The sequence below is a fragment of the Heterodontus francisci genome, chromosome 15 (genome assembly GCF_036365525.1).
Source record: "Heterodontus francisci isolate sHetFra1 chromosome 15, sHetFra1.hap1, whole genome shotgun sequence".
Taxonomy (NCBI): Eukaryota; Metazoa; Chordata; class Chondrichthyes; order Heterodontiformes; family Heterodontidae; genus Heterodontus; species Heterodontus francisci.
Window position 1 is genome coordinate 3145133 of NC_090385.1, and position 24762 is coordinate 3169894.

Genomic DNA, 24762 nt, shown 5'->3' on the forward strand with positions numbered 1-24762 from the left:
TCAGGATGTGGGCGTCGCTGGCCAGGCCGGCATTTATTGCCCATCCCAGGTTGCTCGAGAAGATGGTGGTGAGCTGCAGTCCATGTGGGGTAGGTAGACCCACAGTGCTGTTAGGAAGGGAGTTCCAGGATTTTGACCCAGCGACATTGAAGGAACAGCGATATAGTTCCAAGTCAGGATGGTGTGTGGCTTGGAGGGGAACTTGCAGGTGGTGGTGTTCCCATGCAACTGCTGCCCTTGTCCTTCTAGGTAGAAGAGGTTGTGAGTTTGGAAGCTGTCAAAGGAGGCTTGGTGAGTTGCTGCAGTGCAACTTATAGATGGTATGCAGTGCTGCCACTGTGCATCGGTGATGGAGGGAGTGAATGTTGAAGGTGGTGGATGAGGTGCCAATTAACTGGTGTGGTCGCGCATTAGAGGGGGCTTTAAAAAACAGGTTTTACTGTGAGCTGAAAATATTAGCTCATTGGCAGCTGACACTCAATCATGCTGAAGACGATAGGTTCAAAGTGGACAGCAAAGGGTAAACAATCCAATTACACACTCTCAGCATGGGGTCTCACTCATGGCTACGCAGATAGGAAACCAACAATTCAGTGTCTCATGGGCTGAGGGTGCCTGCTATTCTAATGTGTGACCCTTCGGGGAAAGGGTGGAGATGGGGGAAGCTGCACTTGAGAAGTTTATCCTCTGCAGCAATACTGTCACTCACCTCTGTATCAAACGGTGCATCAAAACAGTTTGAGTTAATTTTTTTTTAAATCTCACCCAAAAAAGGGAAATTAAAATGCTGAGGCAGCCTGCTGGCATTGAATATTCTAAAGCCTTTATGTTCCAAAAATTAAACTGACACTCTACCACCTAGAAGGACAAGAGCAGCAGATGCATGGGAACACCACCACCTGCAAGTTCCCGTCCAAGTCACACACCATCCTGACTTGGAACTATATCACCGTTCCTTCACTGTCATCGGATCAAAATCCTGAAACTCCCTTCCTAACAGCACTGTGGGTATACCTACCTCACATGGACTGCAGCGATTCAAGAAGACAGCTCAGCACCACCTTCTCAAGGGCAATGAGAGATGGGCAATAAATGCTGGCCTGGAAGGAAATGTTCACATCCATTAATGAATATGAAAAAAGGACTTGAATAATTTTGGAATAAAATTGGCAATGTTTTAAACTGCCCAACACTGCATAAACAGAACCTGCCACTCAGTGGAGGGATGCAGATTTTTGCTGAAGATTCCACCCACACAGAGTTTCCAGTCCCAGTGAAGCCGCTGGGGAAGGCACCATCTCACAGGGGCGTAGGACAGAAAAGGTTGACTTCGCCCCCTCTTTTGGAGAAAGGCGAATATAAGTGATCTTTTATGAAAGCGGCTTTACTTCAAATGGAAATGATAGCTGGAAGCTACAACAATCTGCATCCTTGATTCCTAACATCTGCTCAAAGCCCGAAAGATAAAGATTTAATCAAATTTGAAGGGCAATTACAACAAATAAAGGCCTTAAATTTATTTAGAGTGAAGTTGCCTTTTGCAATTAAAAAAAGGGAATTTTCCAGTAAATTTGAATGAAGCAATGCAAATCATGCTGACAAGTGAGAATTTGGTGATTTTTCTTAATTATCAGATAATGTGGAATTGAGCAACTTTGAACTAAGAGATTTTCTTGTAGATTTGACTCATTAAAGGCAGCTGAGAATCTAATCCACTAACCTCGCACTCACTCAGACTGTGTGCTGAGCCCAGCCAACATCTGAAAAGGTTAGGAAATGACCATCTGCCCTACCCCTACTCACCCCCACCCCCCCCCCCCCCGAACCCAATCACAATGAATGGTCGGCTCCTGCAAAAGCAAAGAAACGCAGCATGAAAAATTGGGACCAAATTTAGGAAAATCACAGGGAAATACAGGATGCATCACTAAACATACTTGACCTTCCCCTCCTATACAAATGACCCAATTTCCTGGACTGTACAGGAATTAGCACAGCCATTTCTATCCAAAGCTCTCAGATTCCTCACTCTGTTTGACATCAGATACCCTGAATAGTTCAATCTGTCAAAAATCAACCTAAGATCCTCTTAAAAATGAAAGCAATCTTGCTTCCACTGCTTCACTGGGTTGGCCATTGCTGGGCGTGTAGAAGTGATATCTGCACTGTCAATTCTCCATTTCTTCTCTAAACGTGAATCCAGGCTTCCTTCTTGCCCTACCACTCATGCAAATATTAAACATTGCGCTGGGCTCAAGTTCATTCATTTCCTGAAGATCTTAAATACTATTCCGACTAAGTTCCCATCTGTCAGTTCAGCAGCGATGATGGGGCCAAATGTCAGTTCTGAACTAGCTTGGCTGCTTCAGTCATCTGTATCCCTTTCTGTGAGAAGTCACTTTTGACATTGTCTATCCAGAGCTGCCTTGGTTTTCCTGGGTTTCTTGTTCTATTTACCTTTGTACACATGGTCATGAAAGGTATTCGTACTCTTTCCACTTTACAAACATGCCCCCAAACCAGCACAGGCATCTTTCTTGGATTTTCTTTATAAAGGTAATGTCTTACCGAACCATGTTCTTATTTAATCATTGTTGAGCGTCCTTGGCACTCCAAGTATTCCTCTCAAACCAACTCATCTCTGCTGGCAGCATCTTTTGCTCATCAACTTTCTTCCTGTTCCAGCAGTCAGATCTTCAATACCCAATACAATTACCTGCATTCTGCCTTTTTCCAATGCAAGCATAGCTACCGTCCCTAATCACCCCTCAGTGTTCTGCTCCACAATCCTGTTTATCAATGCAGTAGAGCCTTTCATTTTACTGCCTCCCAGACCCAGATGCTCTTTTACCCCTCCCCCACAATCAGCCCATAATTTTATGAACAGAACCAAAACCAACCTGAGTAAAACATTGCACCAACTCACAATTAGAACAGAAAACTTTGCTTTCTGACATAAGCTACATGGGAGATGGTGGCGTAGTGGTAATATCACTGAATTAGTAATCCAGAGGCACAGGCTTATGCCTGGGGACATGGGTTCAAATCCCACCATGGCAGCTGGTGGAATTTAAATTCAATTAATTATAAAATCTGGAATGGAAAGCTAGTCTCAGTAAATGGTGCTCTGAAACTATCATTGATTGTTGTAAAAATTCATCTGGTTCACTAAAGTCCTTTAGAGGAGGAAATCTGCCGTCCTTACCTGATCTGGCCTAATGTGACTTCAGATCCACAGCAATGTGATTGACTCTTAACTGCCCTCTGAAATGGCCTAGCAAGCTACAGAGTTGTCAAGGGCAACAAATGCTGGCCTTACCAGCGACGCCCACATCTCATGAAAAAAAAAATCCACTGATTATGAGGTGAAGATGGTACGTGGAGATGCGTCACTCAGTGAACAACCTCCCACTTACAGCATATAGACAAAGTATATCTGTCACTTAATATTATAACCAACTTTGTTAAACTCCTTACCTCGCTTGCCCCACACTGTACCATGACCTGGGACATGTAAATGACATTTCCAAGGGACTTGATATCTTCACCCTCCCAGCCCTGAATTTGCTCGGACAGTATCTGCAACTCGAGCTGTTTCCTCTTTCGCAGTTCCTGACACTGAGTCTAGTGAGAAAAAGAGCTGTTATGGTCAAAATAGTAACATTTGTTGCTGTTTCTCAAACATTACCTAAAACAGCTTAAAAGGAAAACAGAACCAGGGTCAGCAGAATACTGGCATTGGTGCATTCAATTGTAAAATAAAAAACTTGCATTTATACAGTGCCTTTAAACATAGCAAAATGACCCAAGGAGCTTCACAGGAGCGTAAACAGGCAGAGAAAATGAACACCGAGCCACCGGAGGAGATACTGGAACAAGTGACCAGACGTTTGGTCAAAGAGGTAGGTTTTAATGACCGTCTTTAAAGAGAAGAGAGAGAGAGAGAGAGAGAGAGGTGGAGAGGTTTAGGCAGGGAATTCTAGACCTTTGGGCCCAGGCAGCTGAAGGAACGGCCACCAATGGTAGAGTGATTAAAATCGGGGATGTGCAAGAGGCCAGAATGAGATGAGTGCAGAGATCTCGGAGAGTGGTAGGGCTGGAGGAGATTAGAGATATAGGGAGGGATGAGTCCATGGAGGGATCTGAAAACAAGGATAAAAATTTTTAAATTGAGGCATTGTGAGACAGGGAGCCAGTGTGTGAACACAGGGTTAATGGGTGAACGGGACTTAGTACAAGTTAGATGAGTCAGTAGAGCACTGGAATAAACATTCCCTTTCTTAATTCATCAAAAACAGGTCCTTTGATGGCTGGAAGCTAGAAACTTGCTTTTGATGATTATGAGGTAATAATGATTTCCTAGCAAGCCCAAACTAGTTTTTTACTCGGTTTACTGGTGAGAGGTTAATAAATCATTGCAGTGTGATTACAATGTGATTAACTTTATGTTGCCAAACTTGGATTAGAGAATAATAATTTTAAATCGCAGCAGCTGTTGCAGTTTTCAGACAGCCAATCTCTCCTCCTACCCACTTTGTCCGAAACTTTATAAATCTAATTTACAAGATACCACGTAAATGTTTTGCAACACAACTCTCGAAAACATTTTCATTAAATGCAAAAATTACTCTGCACTTGCAATTCCCACTCTGACCTTCGCTGAGTGTCAGGAGCGAGAGAAGGACAGGGATGGTGATCTTTGCCAGAAGGGGAACGGGAAAATTTTTAAATATAATCAGGAACCAAAAGCTTGCATTCCTTAGCAACCAACTACCTGACAGAGGCATAGCTTGTATGAAAGAACAAACTCACATTTATGCAGCACTTTTCACATCCTCAAGACATCTCAAAGTGCTTCACAGGCAGTTCATTATTTTGAAGTGTAATTACTATTATAAAGTGGCAGCCAATTGCTGCACAGCAAATTCCCAAACACCGCAGTCAGATGATGGGTGATGGAAATTATCTTTTGCGGTGTTTGTTGAGGAATAAATATTATCCAGGACACCAGAGAGAACGCCTCTGTTCTTCATCAAATGGTGGCCACGGGATCTTTCACATCCTGAGAGGTTAGATGGGGCCCTGGTTTAATGTCTGATTCGAAAGACAACCAACACTTTGGTAGCGCAGCACTCCCTCAGCACCATACTGGGTTATGCACTCAAGCCTTTCGATTGGGGCTCGAAGTCACAGCTTTCTGACTCAGAGGCGAGATTGTTACCCATGGAGCCACAGCTAAATATAAGACCTTGAAGAGTTGGTTAAAAATATTTAGAAAATGTGGGATATTGAAACGGTTACCGACCAGTACAGATAATACAGTGCATGTGCGAGAGTAACATGAGTTTAAAAGTACTTAAGGGGAGACAGTGGTGTAGTGGTAATGTCACTAGACTAATAATCCTGAGGACAGCTGGTGGAATTTAAATTCAATTAATGAATAAAAATTTGGAATTGAAAGCTAGTCTCGGTAATGGGGCCATGAAACAATCCTTGATTGTTGTAAAAACTCACCTGGTTCACTAATGTCCTTCCGGGAAGGAAATCTGCCATCCTTACCTGGTCTGGCCTACATATGACTCCAGACCCACAGCAATGTGGTTGACTCTTAACTGCCTTCTGAAACGGCCTAGCAAGCCACTCAGTTCAAGGGCAATCAGGGATGGGCAACAAATGCTGGCCTTGCCAGCAACACACACATCCCATAAAAGAATTTTTAAAAAACTTGGGTTGGGAGGCAAGCAAAAGAGTCAAACTGTCAGAATTACCAAAGTGGTGATAACCTGTTGACAGAGAAATCAAATCCAGTTTACGCATTAGTAACAGACTTCATGAGGACACAAACAGACTGGTGAAATGGCTGAACACATGGCAGATGACATTAAATGCAGGGAGTATCAAGTGATGCCCTTTGGGGGAAACAACATGGAGAAGCAGTATAAACTAAATGGTGCTATTGTGAGGTGCAAGGTGCAGAACGACCTGGGTACATATTGACTAAACTTTGAAGGTGACCGAGCAAATTTTTTTGATTCATTCCTGGGATGTGGGCGTCGCTAGCCAGGCCAGCATTTATTGTCCATCCCTAATTGCCCTTGAATAGGTGGTGGTGAGCTGCCTTCTTGAACCACTGCAGTCCATGTTGGGTAGGTACACCAACAGTGCTGCCAGGAAGGGAGTTCCAGGATTTTGACCCCGCGACAGTGAAGTAACGGCGATATAGTCCCATGTCAGGATGGTGTGTGCCTTGGAGGGGAATTTGCAGGTGGTGGTGTTCCCATACATCTGCTGCCCTTGTTCTTCTGGTTGGTAGAGGTCGTGGGTTTGGAAGGTGCTGTCTAAGGAGCCTTGGTGCATTGCTGCAGTGCATCTTGTAGATGGTACACACTGCTGCCACTGTGCGTGGTGGTGGAGGGAGTGAATGTTTGTGGATGGGGTGCCAATCAAGCGGGCGGCTTTGCCCTGGATGGTGTCGAGCTTCTTGAGTGTTGTTGGAGCTGTGCCCATCCAGGCAAGTGGAGAGTATTCCATCACACTCCTGACTTGTCCATTGTCGCTGGTGAACAGGCTTTGGGGAGTTAGGAGGTGAGTTACATGGCGCAGGATTCCTAGTCTCTGACCTGCTGTTGTAGCCACGGTATTTATATGACTACTCCAGTTCAGTTTCTGGTCAATGGTAATCCCCAGGATGTTGATAGATGTTGAGGGAGTTGATAAAGCCGTTTAGAAAGCATACGGCATACTGGGCATTGTACATAGGGACATTAAATACAAAAAACAGGAAGTTATGCTAAACCTTTACAAACCTCTGGTTAGGCCTCAGGTAAAGTATTGTGTTCAATTCTGGGCACCACTCTTTAGGAAGGATGTCAAGGCCCTGGAGAGGGTGCAGATAGGTTTTACCAGGATTTTAGAAGGCGAAGGAGTGACTGGATTGAAGTTTTCAAGATGTTAATAATTTCTCTCTATTGACCCTATTTTTACTGGTTGGGGAATCTAGGACTCTACCTCGTCTAAAAATTAGAGCCAGACCATTCAGGAATGAAATTAGATTACAAGCAAAGGGTGGCAGAAGTTTGGAACTTTCTTCTGTAAATGGCAATTGACGCTCGACCAATTGTTAATTTTAAATCTGAGATTGATTGTACTAAGGGATATGGAGCAAAAGTGGGTACATGGAATTAGTTTGCAGATCAGTCATGATCTCATTAAATATCAACACAGGCTCGAGGGGCTAAATGGCTTATTCATGTTCCCATGATACCAGCGTTTAGCATCTTCAGTTATGTGGAGAGATTGGAAAAATGATGAGGCGTTTTGATCGAGCAAGTAGGAAGAAACTGTTTCCTCTGGCAAGTGGGGTCAGTAACCAGAGGCCATAGATTTAAAATAATTGACAAAAGAACTAGAGGAGAAATGGGGAGAAATTTAATCACACAGAAGGTTAAGATCTGGAAGGCACTCGCTACCTGATAGAGTGGTAGAAGCAGATACTTTAGGAACTTTCAAAAGTCAATTGGGCTTGCAGTTAACGAGGACTAATTAGCAGGCTCATGCAGAAAAAGCTAGTGTGTGGAACAAAACTGGATATAGAGACAATACGAGCACGATGGACAAAATAGCCTCCTTCTGTACTGTAAGATTCTATGATTATGGGTGCAGAATGTGATAATTTTCCTCAACTTGATCTTGAATAACAAACATGATGGAATTATTGAACTGAATCTGCAGCCTACTGGAGGGAAACAGAGGTTATCTCTGCTCCCTGTACCAGCGCTGATGGTCAGAGGAAATAAATGACTAACTGTATCGAACTTGTGCTCAAAATAGCCCTGGAAATTTCACACTTCATGTTTACAGCAAGCACCACTGAAATTAAACAAAGTCAAAGACAGATAGTAAGAGTTTCTATAGATATTTAAAAAAGAAAAGAGTTAACAAAGTGAAAATTGGTCCTATAGAAAATGAGCCAGGGGAATTAATAATGGATAATATGGAGATGGCAGATGAATTGAACAGGTATCGGTCTTCACTATACAGGATACAAGTAACATCCCAGAATTAGCTGTAAAACAGGAAATGGAAGGGAGGGAGGAACTCAAAAAAACTACAATCACCAGGGAAGTGGTACTGAACAAATTGTTGGAGCTGCAGGCTGACAAGTCCTGATGGACTTCATCCTAGGGTGTTAAATGAAGTGGCTAGTGAGATAATTGATGCGTTAGTTTTAATTTTCCAAAATTCCCTAGATTCAGGGAAGGTTCCACAAGACTGGAAAATAGCAACTGTAATTCTTTTATTCAAAAAGGAAGGGAGACAGAAAGCAGGAAACTACAGGACAATTAGCTTAACATCTGTCGTAGGGAAAATGTTAGAAGCTATTACTAAAGACATTATAACAGGGCAGTTAGAAAAATTGAAGGCAATCAGGCACAGTCAACATGGTGTTGTTAAAGGGAAATCATGTTTAAACAATTTATTGGAGTTCTTTGAGGAAGTTAGAAGTTAGGGATATAGATAGGTTAAGTGAGTGGGCAAAAATCTGGCAGATGGAGTATAATGTGGGAAAATGTAAAGTTGCCCATTTGGCAGGAAGAATAAAAAAGAAACATATTATCTAAATGGTAAGAGATTGCAGAGCTCTGAGATGCAGAGGGATCTGTGTGTCCTAGTGCATGAATCGCAAAAGGTTAGTATACAGGTATAGCACGTAATTAGGAAAGCTAATAGAATGTTATTGTTTATCGCGAGGGGAATTGAATACAAAAGTAGGGAAGTTATGCTTCAGCTATACAGGGCATTGGTGAGACCACATCTGGAGTACTGTGTACAGTACTGGTCTCCATATTTAAGGAAGGATGTAAATGCATTTGAAGCAGTTCAGAGAAGGTTTACTAGATTAATACCTGGAATGGACGGGCTATCTTTGAGGAAAGATTGGACAGACTAGACTTGTATCTGCTGGAATTTAGAAGAGCAAGAAGCGATTTGATTGAAACATATATCCTGAGGGGTCTTGACAGGGTGGATATGGAAAGGATGTTTTCTCTTGTGGGAGAATCTAGAACCAGGGGTCACTGTTTAAAAATAAGGGGTCACCCATTTAAGATAGAGATGAGGAGAAATTTTTTCTCTCAGAGGGTCGTGAGTCTTTGGAATTCTCTTCTGCAAAAGGCGGTGGAAGCAGAGTCTTTGAATATTTTTAAGGCAGAGGTAGATAGATTCTTGACAAGCAAGGGGGTGGAAGGTTATCGAGGGTAGGTGGTAATGTGGAGAAATCAGTTCAGCCATGAACTTATTGAATGGCAGAGCAGGCTCGAGGGGCCAAGTGGCCTACTCCTGCTCCTAATTTGTATGTTTGTATATATTAATAGCTATTTAACACAAGTAAGGATCTTCACTGGCAGGGCTGAGAAGGAAAAGGAGTTGGGAATGACCACGGACCACACTGAAAGTACCTGTTGATGTCAATGGTCATGAATAAAGCAAAACGTCTGGAAGGCATCTTAGAGCAAACCCTTGTACAATCTTATGATGTTCCAAAAGTCTTCACAGCCAATGAAGTATTTTTCAAGGGTAGTTACTGTTGTAATGTTGCACAAGCAAGATTCCACAAACAGCAATGTGATAGTGATCAGATAATCAGTTGAAGGATGAATATTGGCCATGACACTGGGGAGAACTCCCCTGCTCTTCTTCAAAATCGTGCTAATGGGATCACATACTTTGGGGCCTTGATTTAAAATCTCATCTGAAAGACTGCACCTCGGACAGTGCAGCACTCCCTCAGTAATGCACTGGAGCATCAGCCTGGATATTGTGCACAGGTCTCTGGAGTGGAACTTGAACCCACAACCTTCTGACTCAGAGATGAGAGTGCTACCCACTGAGTCACAGTTGACACAGAACAAGACAGTATGTTGATCAGTAGAAGGAGCATGGAGAGCAGGTTTGGTGACCCTAGCTCAAAAAGGAAGTAAGTGCCTCCAAGATCAGAGCAAAGTCGGACCCATTTTGAGATTCCACACTAAACTGATGTTGAACCAAGTAAACAGCAAGTCCACAGGTGTGGATTCCTCAGTAATGAAGCTGGCAGCATTTCAAGCACATTGATGCTTTTCTGGGAAGTGACACCTCACCCCCAAGAACATATTCTGACTTACCACTAGATTTTTGAATGCTGTCATTCCTTTCAAAATGTCAGGATAATCAGGATGGGATTCCTGAAAAACAAAAATGAAAATTTCACAAAGCATTTTAAATCAACATAAAGAAAAAACTTGCCTTTCCACAGCAACATTCACATCATCGGGACATCCCAAAACGATCCACAGCCAACAAATTATTTTTGAAGTGCAGTCACTCTTTTTTAATTCATTCTTGGGATGCGAAAGTCACTGGAAAGCATTTATTGCCCAACCCTATTTAGCCTCAAGAAGATGTCGGAGGGTCAGTACTGAGGGAGTGCTGCACTGTCGGAGGGTCAGTACTGAGGGAGTGCTGCACTGTCGGAGGGTCAGTACTGAGGGAGTGCTGCACTGTTGGAAGATCTGTACTGAGGCAGCGCTGCACTGTCGGAGGGTCAGTACTGAGGGAGCGCTGCACTGTCGGAGGGTCAGTACTGAGGGAGTGCTGCACTGTCAGAGGGTCAGTACTGAGGGAGCGCTGCACTGTCAGAGGGTCAGTACTGAGGGAGTGCTGCACTGTTGGAAGATCTGTACTGAGGCAGCGCTGCACTGTCGGAGGGTCAGTACTGAGGGAGCGCTGCACTGTCGGAGGGTCAGTACTGAGGGCGTGCTGCACTGTCGGAGGGTCAGTACTGAGGGAGTGCTGTACTGTTGGAAGGTCAATACTGAGGGAGCGCTGCACTGTCGGAGGGTCAGTACTGAGGGCGTGCTGCACTGTTGGAAGATCTGTACTGAGGCAGCGCTGCACTGTCGGAGGGTCAGTACTGAGGGAGCGCTGCACTGTCGGAGGGTCAGTACTGAGGGCGTGCTGCACTGTCGGAGGGTCAGTACTGAGGGAGTGCTGTACTGTTGGAAGGTCAATACTGAGGGAGCGCTGCACTGTCGGAGGGTCAGTACTGAGGGCGTGCTGCACTGTTGGAAGATCTGTCCTGAGGGAGCGCTGCTCCGACATTTCTTGAATACAACTGAGTGGCTTGCTAAACCATTTCAGAGTCAGCCACATTGTGGGTTTGGAGTCACTTACAGGCCTGACTGGGTGAGGACTCCACCTTCCAAAAGTACAGTGCTCCCTCAATACTGACCCTCCGACAGTGCAGCGCTCCCTCAGTACAGATTATCCAACAGGGCAGCACTCCCTCAGTACTGACCCTCAGACAGTGCAGCGCTCACTCAGTACTGACCCTCCGACTGTGCAGCACTCCCTCAGTACTGACCCTCCGACAGTGCAGCACTCCCTCAGTACTGACCCTCCGACAGTGCAGTGCTCCCTCAGTACTGACCTTCCAACAGTGCAGCAATCCCTCAGTACTGACCCTCCGATAGTGCAGCACTCCCTCAGTACTGACCCTCCGACAGTGCAGTGCTCCCTCAGTACTGACCCTCCGACAGTGCAGCGCTCCCTCAGTATTGACCATCCAACAGTGCAGCACTCCCTCAGTACTGACCCTCCGACAGTGCAGCGCCCCCTCAGTATTGACCTAACAACAGTGCAGCACTCCCTCAGTACTGACCCTCCGACAGTGCAGCGCTCCCTCAGTATTGACCTTCCAACAGTGCAGCACTCCCTCAGTACTGCCCCGCCGACAGTGCAGCGCTCCCTCAGTATTGCCCTTCCAACAGTGCAGCACTCCCTCAGTACTGACCCTCCGACAGTGCAGCACTCCCTCAGTATTGACCTTCCAACAGTGCAGCACTCCCTCAGTACTGACCCTCCGACAGTGCAGCACTCCCTCAGTACTGACCCTCCGACAGTGCAGCGCTCCCTCAGTACTGACCTTCCAACAGTGCAGCACTCCCTCAGTACTGACCCTCCGACAGTGCAGTGCTCCCTCAGTATTGACCTAACAACAGTGCAGCACTCCCTCAGTACTGCCCCCCGACAGTGCAGTGCTCCCTCAGTATTGACCTTCCAACAGTGCTGCACTCCCTCAGTCCTGCCCCTCCGACAGTGCAGCACGCCTTCAGTACTGACCCTCCGACAGTGCAGCGCTCCCTCAGTATTGACCTTCCAACAGTACAGCACTCCCTCAGTACTGACCCTCCGACAGTGCAGCACTCCCTCAGTACTGACCCTCCGACAGTGCAGCGCTACCTCAGTACTGACCTTCCAATAGTGCAGCACTCCCTCAGTACTGACCCTCCGACAGTGCATCACTCCCTCAGTACTGACCTTCCAACAGTGCAGCACTCCCTCAGTACTGACCTTCCAACAGTGCAGCACTCCCTCAGTACTGACCTTCCAACAGTGCAGCACTCCCTCAGTACTGACCCTCCGACAGTGCAGCACTCCCTCAGTACTGACCCTCCGACAGTGCAGCGCTCCCTCAGTACTGACCCTCCGACCGTGCAGCACTCCCTCAGTACTGACCCTCCGACAGTGCAGCGCTGCTTCAGTATTGACCCTCCGACAGTGCAGCACGCCCTCAGTACTGACCCTCCAATAGTGCAGCACTCCCTCAGTACTGACCCTCCGACAGTGCAGTGCTCCCTCAGTACTGACCCTCCGACAGTGCAGCGCTCCCTCAGTACTGACCCTCCGACAGTCCAGCACTCCCTCAGTACTCCCTCAGTACTGACCTTCCAACAGTGCAGCACTCCCTCAGTACTGACCCTCCGACAGTGCAGCACTCCCTCAGTACTGACCCTCCGACAGTCCAGCACTCCCTCAGTACTGACCCTCCGACAGTGCAGCGCTCCCACAGTATTGACCTTCCAACAGTGCAGCACTCCTCAGTACTGACCCTCCGACAGTGCAGCACTCCCTCAGTACTGACCCTCCGACAGTGCAGCACTCCCTCAGTACTGACCCTCCGACAGTGCAGCGCTCCCTCAGTACTGAACCTCCGACAGTGCAGCGCTCCCTCAGTATTGACCTTCCAACAGTGCAGCACTCCCTCAGTACTGACCCTCCGACAGTGTAGCACTCCCTCAGTACTGACCCTCCGACAGTGCAGCGCTCCCTCAGTATTGACCTTCCAACAGTGCAGCACTCCCTCAGTACTGACCAACCGACAGTGCAGCGCTCCCTCAGTATTGACCTTCCAACAGTGCAGCGCTCCCTCAGTATTGACCTTCCAACAGTGCAGCACTCCCTCAGTACTGACCCTCCGACAGTGCAGCGCTCCCTCAGTACTGACCTTCCAACAGTGCAGCACTCCCTCAGTACTGACCTTCCGACAGTGCAGCACTCCCTCAGTACTGTTCCTCTGACAGTGCAGCGCTCCTTCAGCACAGCCCCTCCGACAGTGCAGCGCTCGCTCAGTACTGACTCTCTGACAGTGCAGCGCTCCCTCAGTACTGACCCTCTGACAGTGCAGCGCTCCCTCAGTACTGACCCTCTGACAGTGCAGCACTCCCTCAGTACTGACCCTCCAACAGTGCAGCACACCCTCAGCACTGCCCCTCCGACAGTGCAGCGCTCGCTCAGTACTGACCCTCCGACAGTGCAGCGCTCGCTCAGTACTGACTCTCTGACAGTGCAGCGCTCCCTCAGTACTGACCCTCTGACAGTGCAGCGCTCCCTCAGTACTGACCCTCTGACAGTGCAGCACTCCCTCAGTACTGACCCTCCAACAGTGCAGCACACCCTCAGCACTGCCCCTCCGACAGTGCAGCGCTCGCTCAGTACTGACCCTCTGACAGTGCAGCGCTCGCTCAGTACTGACTCTCTGACAGTGCAGCGCTCCCTCAGTACTGACCCTCTGACAGTGCAGCGCTCCCTCAGTACTGACCCTCTGACAGTGCAGCACTCCCTCAGTACTGACCCTCCAACAGTGCAGCACACCCTCAGCACTGCCCCTCCGACAGTGCAGCGCTCGCTCAGTACTGACCCTCTGACAGTGCAGCGCTCGCTCAGTACTGACCCTCTGACAGTGCAGCACTCCCTCAGCACTGTACTGGAGTGTCACCCCAGATTATGTGCTCCAGTTTCTGGAGTTGGACTTTCCTCCAAGGGATGGGAAAGGATTTGCAAAAGCGTTTTAAACCTAGAGGACCTGCATGAATGTAACTTTGGGCTGAAGTTTACCCGTCGCGCCAATCCTCGTTTGAAACACTGGGACTGAGGTTGGTCCATTCAAAATGTGGACTTGTTCATACTGGCAGAGTGCCAAATGAGTTACTGCCCGTGAAACCAGTTTTAGAATTATAACCTCAGTTTCCATTTGAAAAATTGGCAAAATGTTGATGTTAAAATGTTATATTAATAAGTGCACCACTTTAACATCAAATTAAGGTATATGGCTCCTTCAAAACACACTGACCCTTTCTTTTGTACTGTAAACAAAACAGGATTTTCAGTACATTCACTTCAGAAACCTGTACCGACGCACAGTGGCAGCAGTGTGTACCATCTACAAGATGCACTGCAGCAACTCACCAAGGCTCCTTCGACAGCATCTTCCAAACCCGTGACCTCTACCACCTAAAAGGACAAGGGCAGCAGTTGCATGGGAATACCACCACCTGCAAGTTCCCCTCCAAGTCACACACCATCCAGACTTGGAACTATATCGCCGTTCCTTCACTGTCGCTGGGTCAAAACCCTGGAACTCCCTTCCTAACAGCACTGTGGGTGTACCTACCTCACATGGACTGCAACGGTTCAAGAAGGCAGCTCACCACCACCTTCTCAAGGGCAATAAAGGATGGGCAACAAATGTTGGCCTGACCAACAATGCCAACATCCCGAGAATGAATTGAAACATTTTAAAACATAACACCACCGTGTTAACAAGCTCATAATGCTTCTCGTCTGCAGTACTGATTTGGGAATAAACACTCCTCAATGTTGAGCATGAAGCAGAGCTCAGGGTCTGGCTTTCCACCAAACTAGTAAAACATTTTCTGGCAAATCATGGCAGTCGGTGCTGCACCAAGCAGATCAGTCATGATGCAGAACACGGTACAGTGCGTTAACCTAGTTAAGAGACCATTGGGAACAGAGTGTCTGGGACAAAGGGCTTTGGTTTCTGGTGCTCCAACAAGAACCAACTAGAAATAATGAGAAGAAACGTGGGTGGCTCTAAATACAATGTAGAATCTAGCATTGCTGAAAAACATTAGATTTAAAATTAATCATTGCAACTCCCTCTTGTTCATTGTTGTCTTCAAAGTTTTGTGTAAATCATAAGTGAAAATTTTACAAGAGTAATGAACGAATACCAAGAGATGTAACCCAAAACCCAGCTTCGTGTGCCTCTTGTTAATCTGGTTCCCTCACCTAGCTCAATGCTATCACATCCAAATTTAGGACCTTAAATGCAGGACTGACATTAAAGGGTGAAGCATAAGCAAGGAGCTTCACAAAATACTGGAGCAGCCACACCTTTTCCCTGACGTACATAATTGGATGGCTGGGGTAGGAGGTGCGGTGACATGCAATGCAAGTACTGATGGTACAGTTGGGTTACCACTGACCTGGCTAGTGGCTCAGGCTCTCAGCCTGATGCTGCAATGAAAGTTTGCACTGCACCACTTTTTCAAAATGCACGTGGCCGCAGATTATCACAGAGAAATGCAAGATAAGATTGTGCAGAGTGTACAGAATCTGTACAGGCAGCAAAAAAATCAGCACTCCTCAAACCTAATGCAGGTGACAAACCAGATGCAATTGTTTACTGTGCAGGGAAAGACAAATTGCACCTGCGAGCAACTGCAATGGAGGGAAATGTCCAATAAAGCTGTCCCTGCCAGCTTTGGGCACAGTGAAGAGAACTGGAGAAATTGCTCTGAGTTCAAAGAGCAAGTCACAGGTTTCCCGCAGCCTAATGTCCACTGTGCAGACAGTGGAGTTTGAACCATAGCTGGGGCTCGCTGCAAGAGAGTGGCAAAAACAGAAAGCAGTGGCACATGGAGTTGTGTCTATGAGATTCAATACTAGATCACAGAATTGTTACAGTACAGAAGGAGGCCATTCGGCCCACCATGTCCGCACTGGTTCTCTGAAAGAGCAACTCCCTCTGTTCCATTCCCCCGCCTTCTGTGGCGCAGTGGTTAGCACCGCAGCCTCACAGCTCCAGTGAACCGGGTTCAATTCCGGGTACTGCCTGTGTGGAGTATGCAAGTTCTCCCTGTGTCTGCGTGGGTTTCCTCCGGATGCTCCGGTTTCCTCCCACATGCCAAAGACTTGCAGGTTGATAGGTAAATTGGCCATTATAAATTGCCCCTAGTATAGGTAGGTGGTAGGGAAATATAGGGACAGGTGGGGATGTGGTAGGAATATGGAATTAATGTAGGATTAGTGCAAATGGGTAGTTGATGGTCGGCACAGACTCGGTGGGCCGAAGGGCCTGTTTCAGTGCTGCATCTCTAAATAAATAAAAATAAATAAATTCTCCCCATAACCCTGAACATTCTTCCTTTTCATATATCTGTCTAATTCCCTTTTGAATGCTGTAATTGAACCTGCCTCCACCACGTTCTCAGGAAGCGCATTCCAGACCTTAACCACTCGCTGCGTTAAGAAGTTTTTCATCATGTCACTTTTGCTTCTCTTACCACATTTTGTGAACAAGCTATAAATGAGAAGATTGATTTATTGGCTTACTTTCTCATCACTGTATTGGACACTGACTTAATGAGATACCTGAGATTTTTTCGCTTGCACTAGTAGTCAATGTTTGCCCACACACTTCTTGTAGTGATGCGGAGTATTCCAGATAGATGTCAATCTGTCAGGAGCAATCTTGAACATTGTCTCGCCCTCTCTATGTCCCCCCCACCACCTTTCTCTGTCCCTCCCTCCCTCTCTCTATTGCCCCTCTCGCTCTACCCCCTCTCGCTTTGTCCCCCTCTCCCTCTCTTGCGCTCTGTCCCCCCTCTCTCGCTCTGTCCCTCTGTTCCCCCTCTCGCGCTCTGTCCCTCCCTGTTCCCCCTCTTGCGCTCTGTCCCTCTCTGTTCCCCCTCTCGCGCTCTGTCCCCCCTCTCTCGCTCTGTCCCTCTGATCCCCCTCTCACACTCTGTCCCTCCCTGTTCCCCTTCTCAAGCTCTGTCCCCCCTCTCGCGCTCTGTCCCTCTCTGTTCCCCCTTCGCGCTCTGTCCCTCCCTGTTCCCCCTCTCTCGCTCTGTCCCCCCTCTCGCGCTCTGTCCCTCTCTGTTCCCCCTCTCGCGCTCTGTCTCTCTCTGTTCCCCCTCTCTTGCTCTGTCCCTCTCTGTTCCCCCCTCGCACTCTGTCCCTCTCTGTTCCCCCTCTTGCGCTCTGTCCCCCCTCTCTCACTCTGTCCCTCTCTGTTCCCCCTCTCGCTTCCCCCTCTCTCGCTCTGTCCCTCCCTGTTCCCCTTCTCGCGCTCTGTCCATTTCCCTTCTCTCGCTCTGTCCCCGTTTCCCCTCTCTCTCTGTCCCGTTTCCCCTCTCTCTCTGTCCCTCTCTGATCCCCTTTCTCTCTCTGTCCCTGTTCACCCCTCTCTATCTGTCCCCACTTCCCCCCCTCACTTTGTCCCTGCTCCCCCTCGCTTGCTATCCCTGTTCCCCCTTCTCTCTCTGTCCCTCTGTGTTTCCCCTCTTTGTCTCTGCTCCTCCCCTCTCCATCCTCGTTACCCCCTCCCTCTCCGTCCCTGTTCCCCCCTCCCTCTCTGTCCCCGTTCCCCCCCCTTCTCTCCGTCCCCATTCCCCCCTTCCGTCCCTCACTGTTCCCCCCTCTCTCCGTCCCTCACTGTTCCCCCCTCTCTCCGTCCCTCACTGCTCCACCCCTCTCTCCGTCCCTCACTGTTCCCCCTATCATTCTGTCCCTCACTGGTCCCCCTCTCATTCTGTCGCCCCTCTCTCTCTCTGTTCCTCTCTATTATCCCATTTCTCCGTCTCTGTTCCCACTCCCCCTGTCCCTTTCTGTTTCCTCTCTCTGTCTCTGCTCCCCCACCTTTCTCTCTGTCCCCGTTCTCCCCCGCACTCCCCCCCCCCCACCCCCTTCTCTTGCTCTCTGACAGCTGCAGAGAGCAGGAACGCTCAGTAGATGATTGGTCAGTTTTTTAAAAATCACAAGTCACTTTCACAGCTGACAGATCCTGACATCAGGAACAGCCATTTCTCAACTTCGGACAGATTCGGGGTTTTCCGGTGAGCTTTTAAAAAAGCCGGTCTGCAAGAAGCAGCCAGTGGGAAATTTCCCATCTCCAGTCATGGACCCCTGGCGAGTACAGTTTACATCCGCGGGCCAGATGGAAACCTTTGGCAGGCTGGATCCTGGCCTGCGGGCCGTATGTTGGACAACCCTGGATTAGACAGAGTGAAATGGCAAAGAGCAGTCTGTTGGGCAAGGAATTGATAATAAATAAAGAGAGATTGGATAGGCTGGGTCTGTTTTCCCTGCAGAGAAGGAGACTGAGAGGGGTCATGATGGAGGTATATAAAATTATGAGAGGCATAGATAGGGTAGATAGCCAGAGTCTGTTTCCCATGGTGGGGGAGACTAAAACTAGAGGGCATAGAGTTAAGGTGAGAGGGAGGAGGTTTAAAGGGGATCAAAGGGGTAAATTTTTCACACAAAGAATAGTGGGTATCTGGAATGAACTGCCTGAGGAGGTGGTGGAGGCAGGAACAGTAGCAACATTTAAGATGCATCTGGACAGGTACTTGAATGAGCAAGACATAGAGGGATATGGAATTAATGCAGGCAGGTGGGATTAGTATAGATAGGCATTATGGTCGGTGGGCCGAAGGGCCTGTTTCTATGCTGTATGACTCAATGACTTGACTGTAATTGTGACAGTCAGAACACTAAATTTCTACTCTTTGAGGAAAATGCATAATGTGCCAGCAGGAACCCACTTCTCAATGAGGTCAGGGTGCCACATCATATCAAAGGAAATGCCAAATGTTACCACTCTCTCTTCATATCAGTCATCAATAGACATTGAGTCACAGAAATAGAGATTTGCGATACATTTGATAAGCCCTGCGACCAAAATGGCTACATGATAAAGGTGGTTGACTCTTAAATTCCCTCTGAAATGGCCGAGCAAGCCACTCAGCTGTATCAGACCACTACGAAGACAATAAGGAATAAAGCCTGACGGACCACCCGGCATCGACCTAGGCACCAGAAACGACAATGACAAACCCAGTCCTGTCGACCCTGCAAAGTCCTCCTTACTAACATCTGGGGGCTTGTGCCAAAGATGGGAGAGCTGTCCCATAGACTAATCAAGCAACAGCCTGACATAGTCATACTCACGGAATCATACCTGACAGACAAGGTCCCAGACACTGCCATCACCATCCCCGGGTATGTCCTGTCCCACCGGCAGGACAGACCCAGCAGAGGTGGAGGCACAGTGGTATACAGTAGGGAGGGAGATGCCCTGGGAGTCCTCAACATCGACTCCTGACCCCACGAATTCTCATGGCATCAGGTCAAACACGGGCAAGGAAACCTCCTGCTGATTACCAACTACCGCCTCCCCCTCAGCTGATGAGTCAGTACTCCACCATGTTGAACAACACTTGCAGGAAGCACTGAAGGTGGAAAGGGTACAGAATGTACTCTGGGTGGGGGACTTCAATGTCCATCACCAAAAGTGGCTCGGTAGCACCACAACTGATCGAGTTGGCTGAATTCTAAAGGACACAGCTGCTAGACTGGGTATGCGGCAGGTGGTGAGGGAACCAACAAGAGGGAAGAATATACTTGACCTCGTCCTCACCAATCTGCCTGTCGCAGACGCAGCAGTCCATGACAGTTATGGTAGGAGTGACCAACGCACAGTTCTTGTGGAGATGAAGTCCCGTCTTCACATTGAGGATACCCTCCATCATGTTGGGTGGCACTATCACTGTCCTAAATGGGATAAATTTTGAACAGATCTAGCCACTCAAAACTGGACATCCATGAGGCACTGTGGGCCATCAGAAGCAGCAGAATTGTATTTAACCACAATCTGTAACCTCATGGCCTGGTAGATTCCCCACTCTACCATTACTATCACCATCAAGCCGGCAAACCAACCCTGGTTCTATGAAGAGTGCAGGAGGGCATGCCAGGAGCAGCACCAGGCACATCTCAAAATCAGGTGTCAATCTGGTGAAGCTACAACCCAGGACTACTTGCATGCCAAACTGCATAAGCAGCATGCAATAGACAGAGCTAAGTGATCCCACAACCAACGGATCAGATCTGAGCTCTGCAGTCCTGCCACATCCAGTCGTGATTGGTGGTGGACAATTAAACAACTGACTGGAGGAGGTGGTTCCACAAATATCCCCATCCTCACTGATGGAGGAGCCCAGCACATCAGTCAAAAGAAAAGGCTGAAGCATTTGCAACAATCTTCAGCCAGAAGTGCTGAGTTGATGATCCATCTTCGCCTCCTCCTGAAGTCCCCAGTATCACAGATGCCAGACTTCAGCCAATTCAATTCACTCCATGTGATATCAAGAAATGACTGAAGACACTGGATACTGCAAAGGCTATGGGCCCTGACAACATTCCAGGGGCGGCACAGTGGCGCAGTGGTTAGCACCGCAGCCTCACAGCTCCAGCGACCCAGGTTCAATTCTGGGTACTGCCTGTGTGGAGTTTGCAAGTTCTCCCTGTGTCTGCGTGGGTTTTCTCCGGGCGCTCCGGTTTCCTCCCACAGCCAAAAGAGTTGCAGGTTGGTAGGTAAATTGGCCATTATAAATTGCCCCTAGTATAGGTGGATGGTAGGGGAATATAGGGACAGGTGGGGATGTGGTAGGAATATGGGATTAGTATAAATGGGTGGTTGATGGTCGGCACAGACTCGGTGGGCCGAAGGGCCTGTTTCAGTGCTGTATCTCTAAACTAAACTAAAACTAAACAATAGCACTGAAGACCTATGCTCCAGAACTAGCTGTGCCCCTAGCCAAGCTGTTCCAGTACAGATACAACACTGGCATCTACCCTGCAATGTGGAAAATTGTCCAGGTATGTCCTGTACACAAAAAACAGGACAAGTCCAACCCGGTCAATTACCGCCCCATCAGTCTACTCGCAATCATCAGCAAAGTGATGAAGGGGTCATCGACAGTGCTGTCAAGCAGCACTTGCTTAGTAATAACTTGCTCAGTGATGCTCAGTTTGGGTTCTGCCAGGGCCACTCAGCTCCTGACCTCATTACAGCCTTGGTCCAAACATGGACAAAAGAGCTGAACACCAGAGGTGAGGTGAGAGTGACTGCCCTTGACATCAAGGCAGCATTAGACCGGGTATAGCATCAAGGAGCCCTAGCAAAATTGGAGTCAATGGGAATCGAGGGAAAAGTCTCCGCTGGTCGGAGTCATTACTAGCTCAAAGTAAGATGGTTGCAGTTGTTAGAGGTCAACCATCTCAGTCCCAGGACATCATTGCAGGAGTTCCTCAGGGTAGTGTCCTAGGCTCAAACATCTTCAGCTGCTTCATCAATAACCTTCCTTCAATGATAAGGTCAGAAGTGGGGATGTTCGCTGATGATTGCACAATGTTCAGCACCATTCGCGACTCCTCAGATACTGAAGCAGTCCGTGTAGAAATGCAGCAAGACCTGGAGAACATCGAGGCTTGGGCTGATAAGTGGCAAGTAACATTCACGCCATACAAGGGCCAGGCAATGACCATGTCAAACAAGAGAGAATCTAGCCATTTCCCCTTGATGTTCAATGGCATTACGATTGCTGAATCCCCCAATATCAACATCCTGGGGGTTACCATTGACCATAAACTGAACTGGACCAGCCACATAAATGCTGTGGCTATAACAGCAAGTCAGAGGCTGGGAATCCTGCAGCAACTAACGCACCTCCTGACTCCCATAAGCCTGTCCACCATCTACAAGGCACAAGTCAGGAGTGTGATGGAATACTCTTCACTTGCCTGGATGGGTGCAGCTCCAACAACACTCAAGAAGCTCGACACCAGCCAGGACAAAGCAGCCTGCTTGATTGGGACCCCATCCACCACCTTCAACATTCACTCCCTTCACCACTGACACAAAGTGTGTACCATCTACAAGATGCACTGCAGCAAATCACCAAGGCTCCTTAGACAGCACCTTCCAAACCCACGACCTCTACCTCCTAGAAGGACAAGGGCAACAGATGCATGGGAACACCACCACCTGCAAGTTCCCCTCCAAGCTGCACACCATCCTGACTTGGAACAAGATCACCGTTCCTTTACTGTCGCTGGGTCAAAATCCTGGAACTCCCTTCCTAACAGCACTGTGGAAGTACCTACACCACAAGGACTGCAATGGTTCAAGAAGGCAGCTCACGACCACCTTCTCAAGGGCAATTAGGACTGGGCAAAATATGCTGACCTAGCCAGCGACGCCCACATCCCATCAATGAACAAGTAAAAAAAAAAGCTGGACATTGGGTTGCTACAAAAAACCTTGGCTTTTGATACAACAGGCAATGGGGACACTGATTGCAGGTTTGTGTGCACGTGTCTCTGCACGTATGTTCGTGTGCAGCAAATTAGGAGCAGGAGTAGGCCACTCGGCCCTTCGAGCCTGCTCTGCCATTCATTAAGTTCATGGCTGAACTGATTAATCCACATTCCCATCTATCCCCGATAACCTCTCACCCCTTTGCTTATCTAGAATCTATCTACCTCTGCCTTAAAAATATTCAAAGACTCTGCTTCCACCAACTTTTGAGGAAGAGAATTCCAAAGACTCATGACCCTCAGAGAAAAAACTTCTTAAATGGGTGACCCCTTATTTTTAATCATTGACCCCTAGTTCTAGATTCTCCCACAAGAGGAAACATCCTTTCCACATCCACCCTGTCAAGACCCCTCAGGATCTTATATGTTTCAATCAAATCGCCTCTTACTCTTCTAAACTCCAGCGGATACAAGCCTAGCCTGTCCAATCTTTCCTCATAAGACAACCTGCCCATTCTCGGTATTAGTCTAGTAAACCTTCTCTGAACATCTTCCAACGCATTTACATCCTTCATTAAATAAGGAGACCTATACTGTACACAATACTCCAGATGTGGTCTCACCAATGCCCTGCATATCTGAAGCATAACCTCCCTACTTTTATATTCAATTCCTTTCGTGATAAATGATAACATTCTATTAGCTTTCCTAGTTACATGCTGTACCTGCAAACTAACCTTTTGCGATTTATGCACTTGGACACCCAGATCCCTCTGCATCTCAGAGCTCTGCAATCTCTCACAATTTAGATAATATGCTTCTTTTTTATTCTTCCTGCCAAAGTAGAAAATTTCCCACTTTCCCACATTATACTCCATTTGCCAGGTCTTTGCCCACTCACTTAACCTGTCTATATCCCTTTGTAGCCTCCTTATGTCCTCTTCACAAGTTACTTTCCTACCTATCTTTGTGTCATCAGCAAATTTAGCAACCATACCTTCGGCCCCTTCATCTAAGTCATTTATATAAATTGTAAAAAGTTGAGGCCCCAGCACAGATCCCTGTGACACACCACTCGTTACATCTTGCCAACCAGAAAATGACCCATTTATGCCTACTCTCTGTTTCCGATTAGCTAACCTATCTTCTATCCATGCCAATATGTTACCCCCTACACCATGAGCTTTTATTTTCTGCAATAACCTTTGATGTGGCACCTTATCAAATGCCTTCTGGAAATTTAAGGACAATACATCCACTGGTTCCCCTTTATCCACAGCACATGTCACTTCCTCAAAGAGCTCCAATAAATTGGTTAAACGTGATTTCCCTTTCACAAAATCATGTTGGCTCTGCCTGATTGCGCTGAATTTCGCTAATGTCCTTTCGGGAAGGAGATAAAAAGCCTGTCTCAGTAAAAGACACCTTGAAGCTGTCGGATTGTCGTCAAGACCCAACTGGTTAATGAATGCCCTTTAGGGAATGAAACCTGCCGCCCTTACCCAGTCTGGGCCTACGTGACTCCAGACCCACAACTCTTACTGCCCTCTGAAGTGCCCTGACAAGATGTTCAGCTCTATCAACCTTGGAAAGCAGCTTGCCGTCGCCCACTCAGGGAAACTTGGGATGGGCAATAAATACCGGCCCTGTCAGAGAAGCCTACATGGCCACAATTTTTTCTTTAACAAACTACAAATGTTAGAAATCTGAATTCTAAACAAAAAATGCTGGAAACGCACAGCAGGCACATTGCCTTCTGTAAAGAGAAGAGGCAGATTAACATTGTGTGAAGACCCTTCATCAAAATCTTTCCTCGGGGTCCATGTGAAATGCTCATTTGTTTCTCCCCTCTTTAGAAGCTGATGAGCTGTGCCCATTTCTGGAGCTTTCTGTGCTTATCTGGGGTTCTACGCCTTCCAATACAAAACACGACCAAAGACAGTGATAAGACTTCATGTCCAGGCTCAGCGCAATTTGAAGCCTTAATCTCATACCTCCACGTGTCGTTCCAGTTCCTGTAGTAGCGCCGGATACTTGTCCAGTCTCAAAAATGGTTTGCTGAGGCTTGTTGTTAACATCAGAATCCCAGGGCTTGTCGCTCCTTGGCTTTCCATAAATTTATCCAACTCCTCACTGCCAGAACAGACAAATTGTAAAGCACTTCAGAAAGACTCAGACCAGCTAGAACAGTTTACAAAATAATTACTATTGGGTACCTTAGTACTGTGTTTTCAGTTCTGGGTACTGTATACCAGG

At 47.5% G+C, this 24762-nt stretch overlaps 1 protein-coding gene across 5 annotated transcripts in view; it reads right to left on the reverse strand.

Moving 5' to 3' along the window:
- The window catches only part of LOC137377470 (rho guanine nucleotide exchange factor 6-like), a 272593-nt gene that overhangs the window by 26452 nt on the left and 221379 nt on the right, over positions 1-24762 (reverse strand). For all 5 annotated transcript variants that reach the window (XM_068047087.1, XM_068047084.1, XM_068047085.1 and 2 more), the window contains 3 exons: positions 24501-24639; positions 10164-10223; positions 3478-3624 (listed from right to left, as the gene is read on the reverse strand). In XM_068047087.1, coding sequence (XP_067903188.1) covers positions 3478-3624; positions 10164-10223; positions 24501-24639 — 346 coding nt within the window. The remainder of the gene's footprint in view (positions 1-3477; positions 3625-10163; positions 10224-24500; positions 24640-24762) is intronic.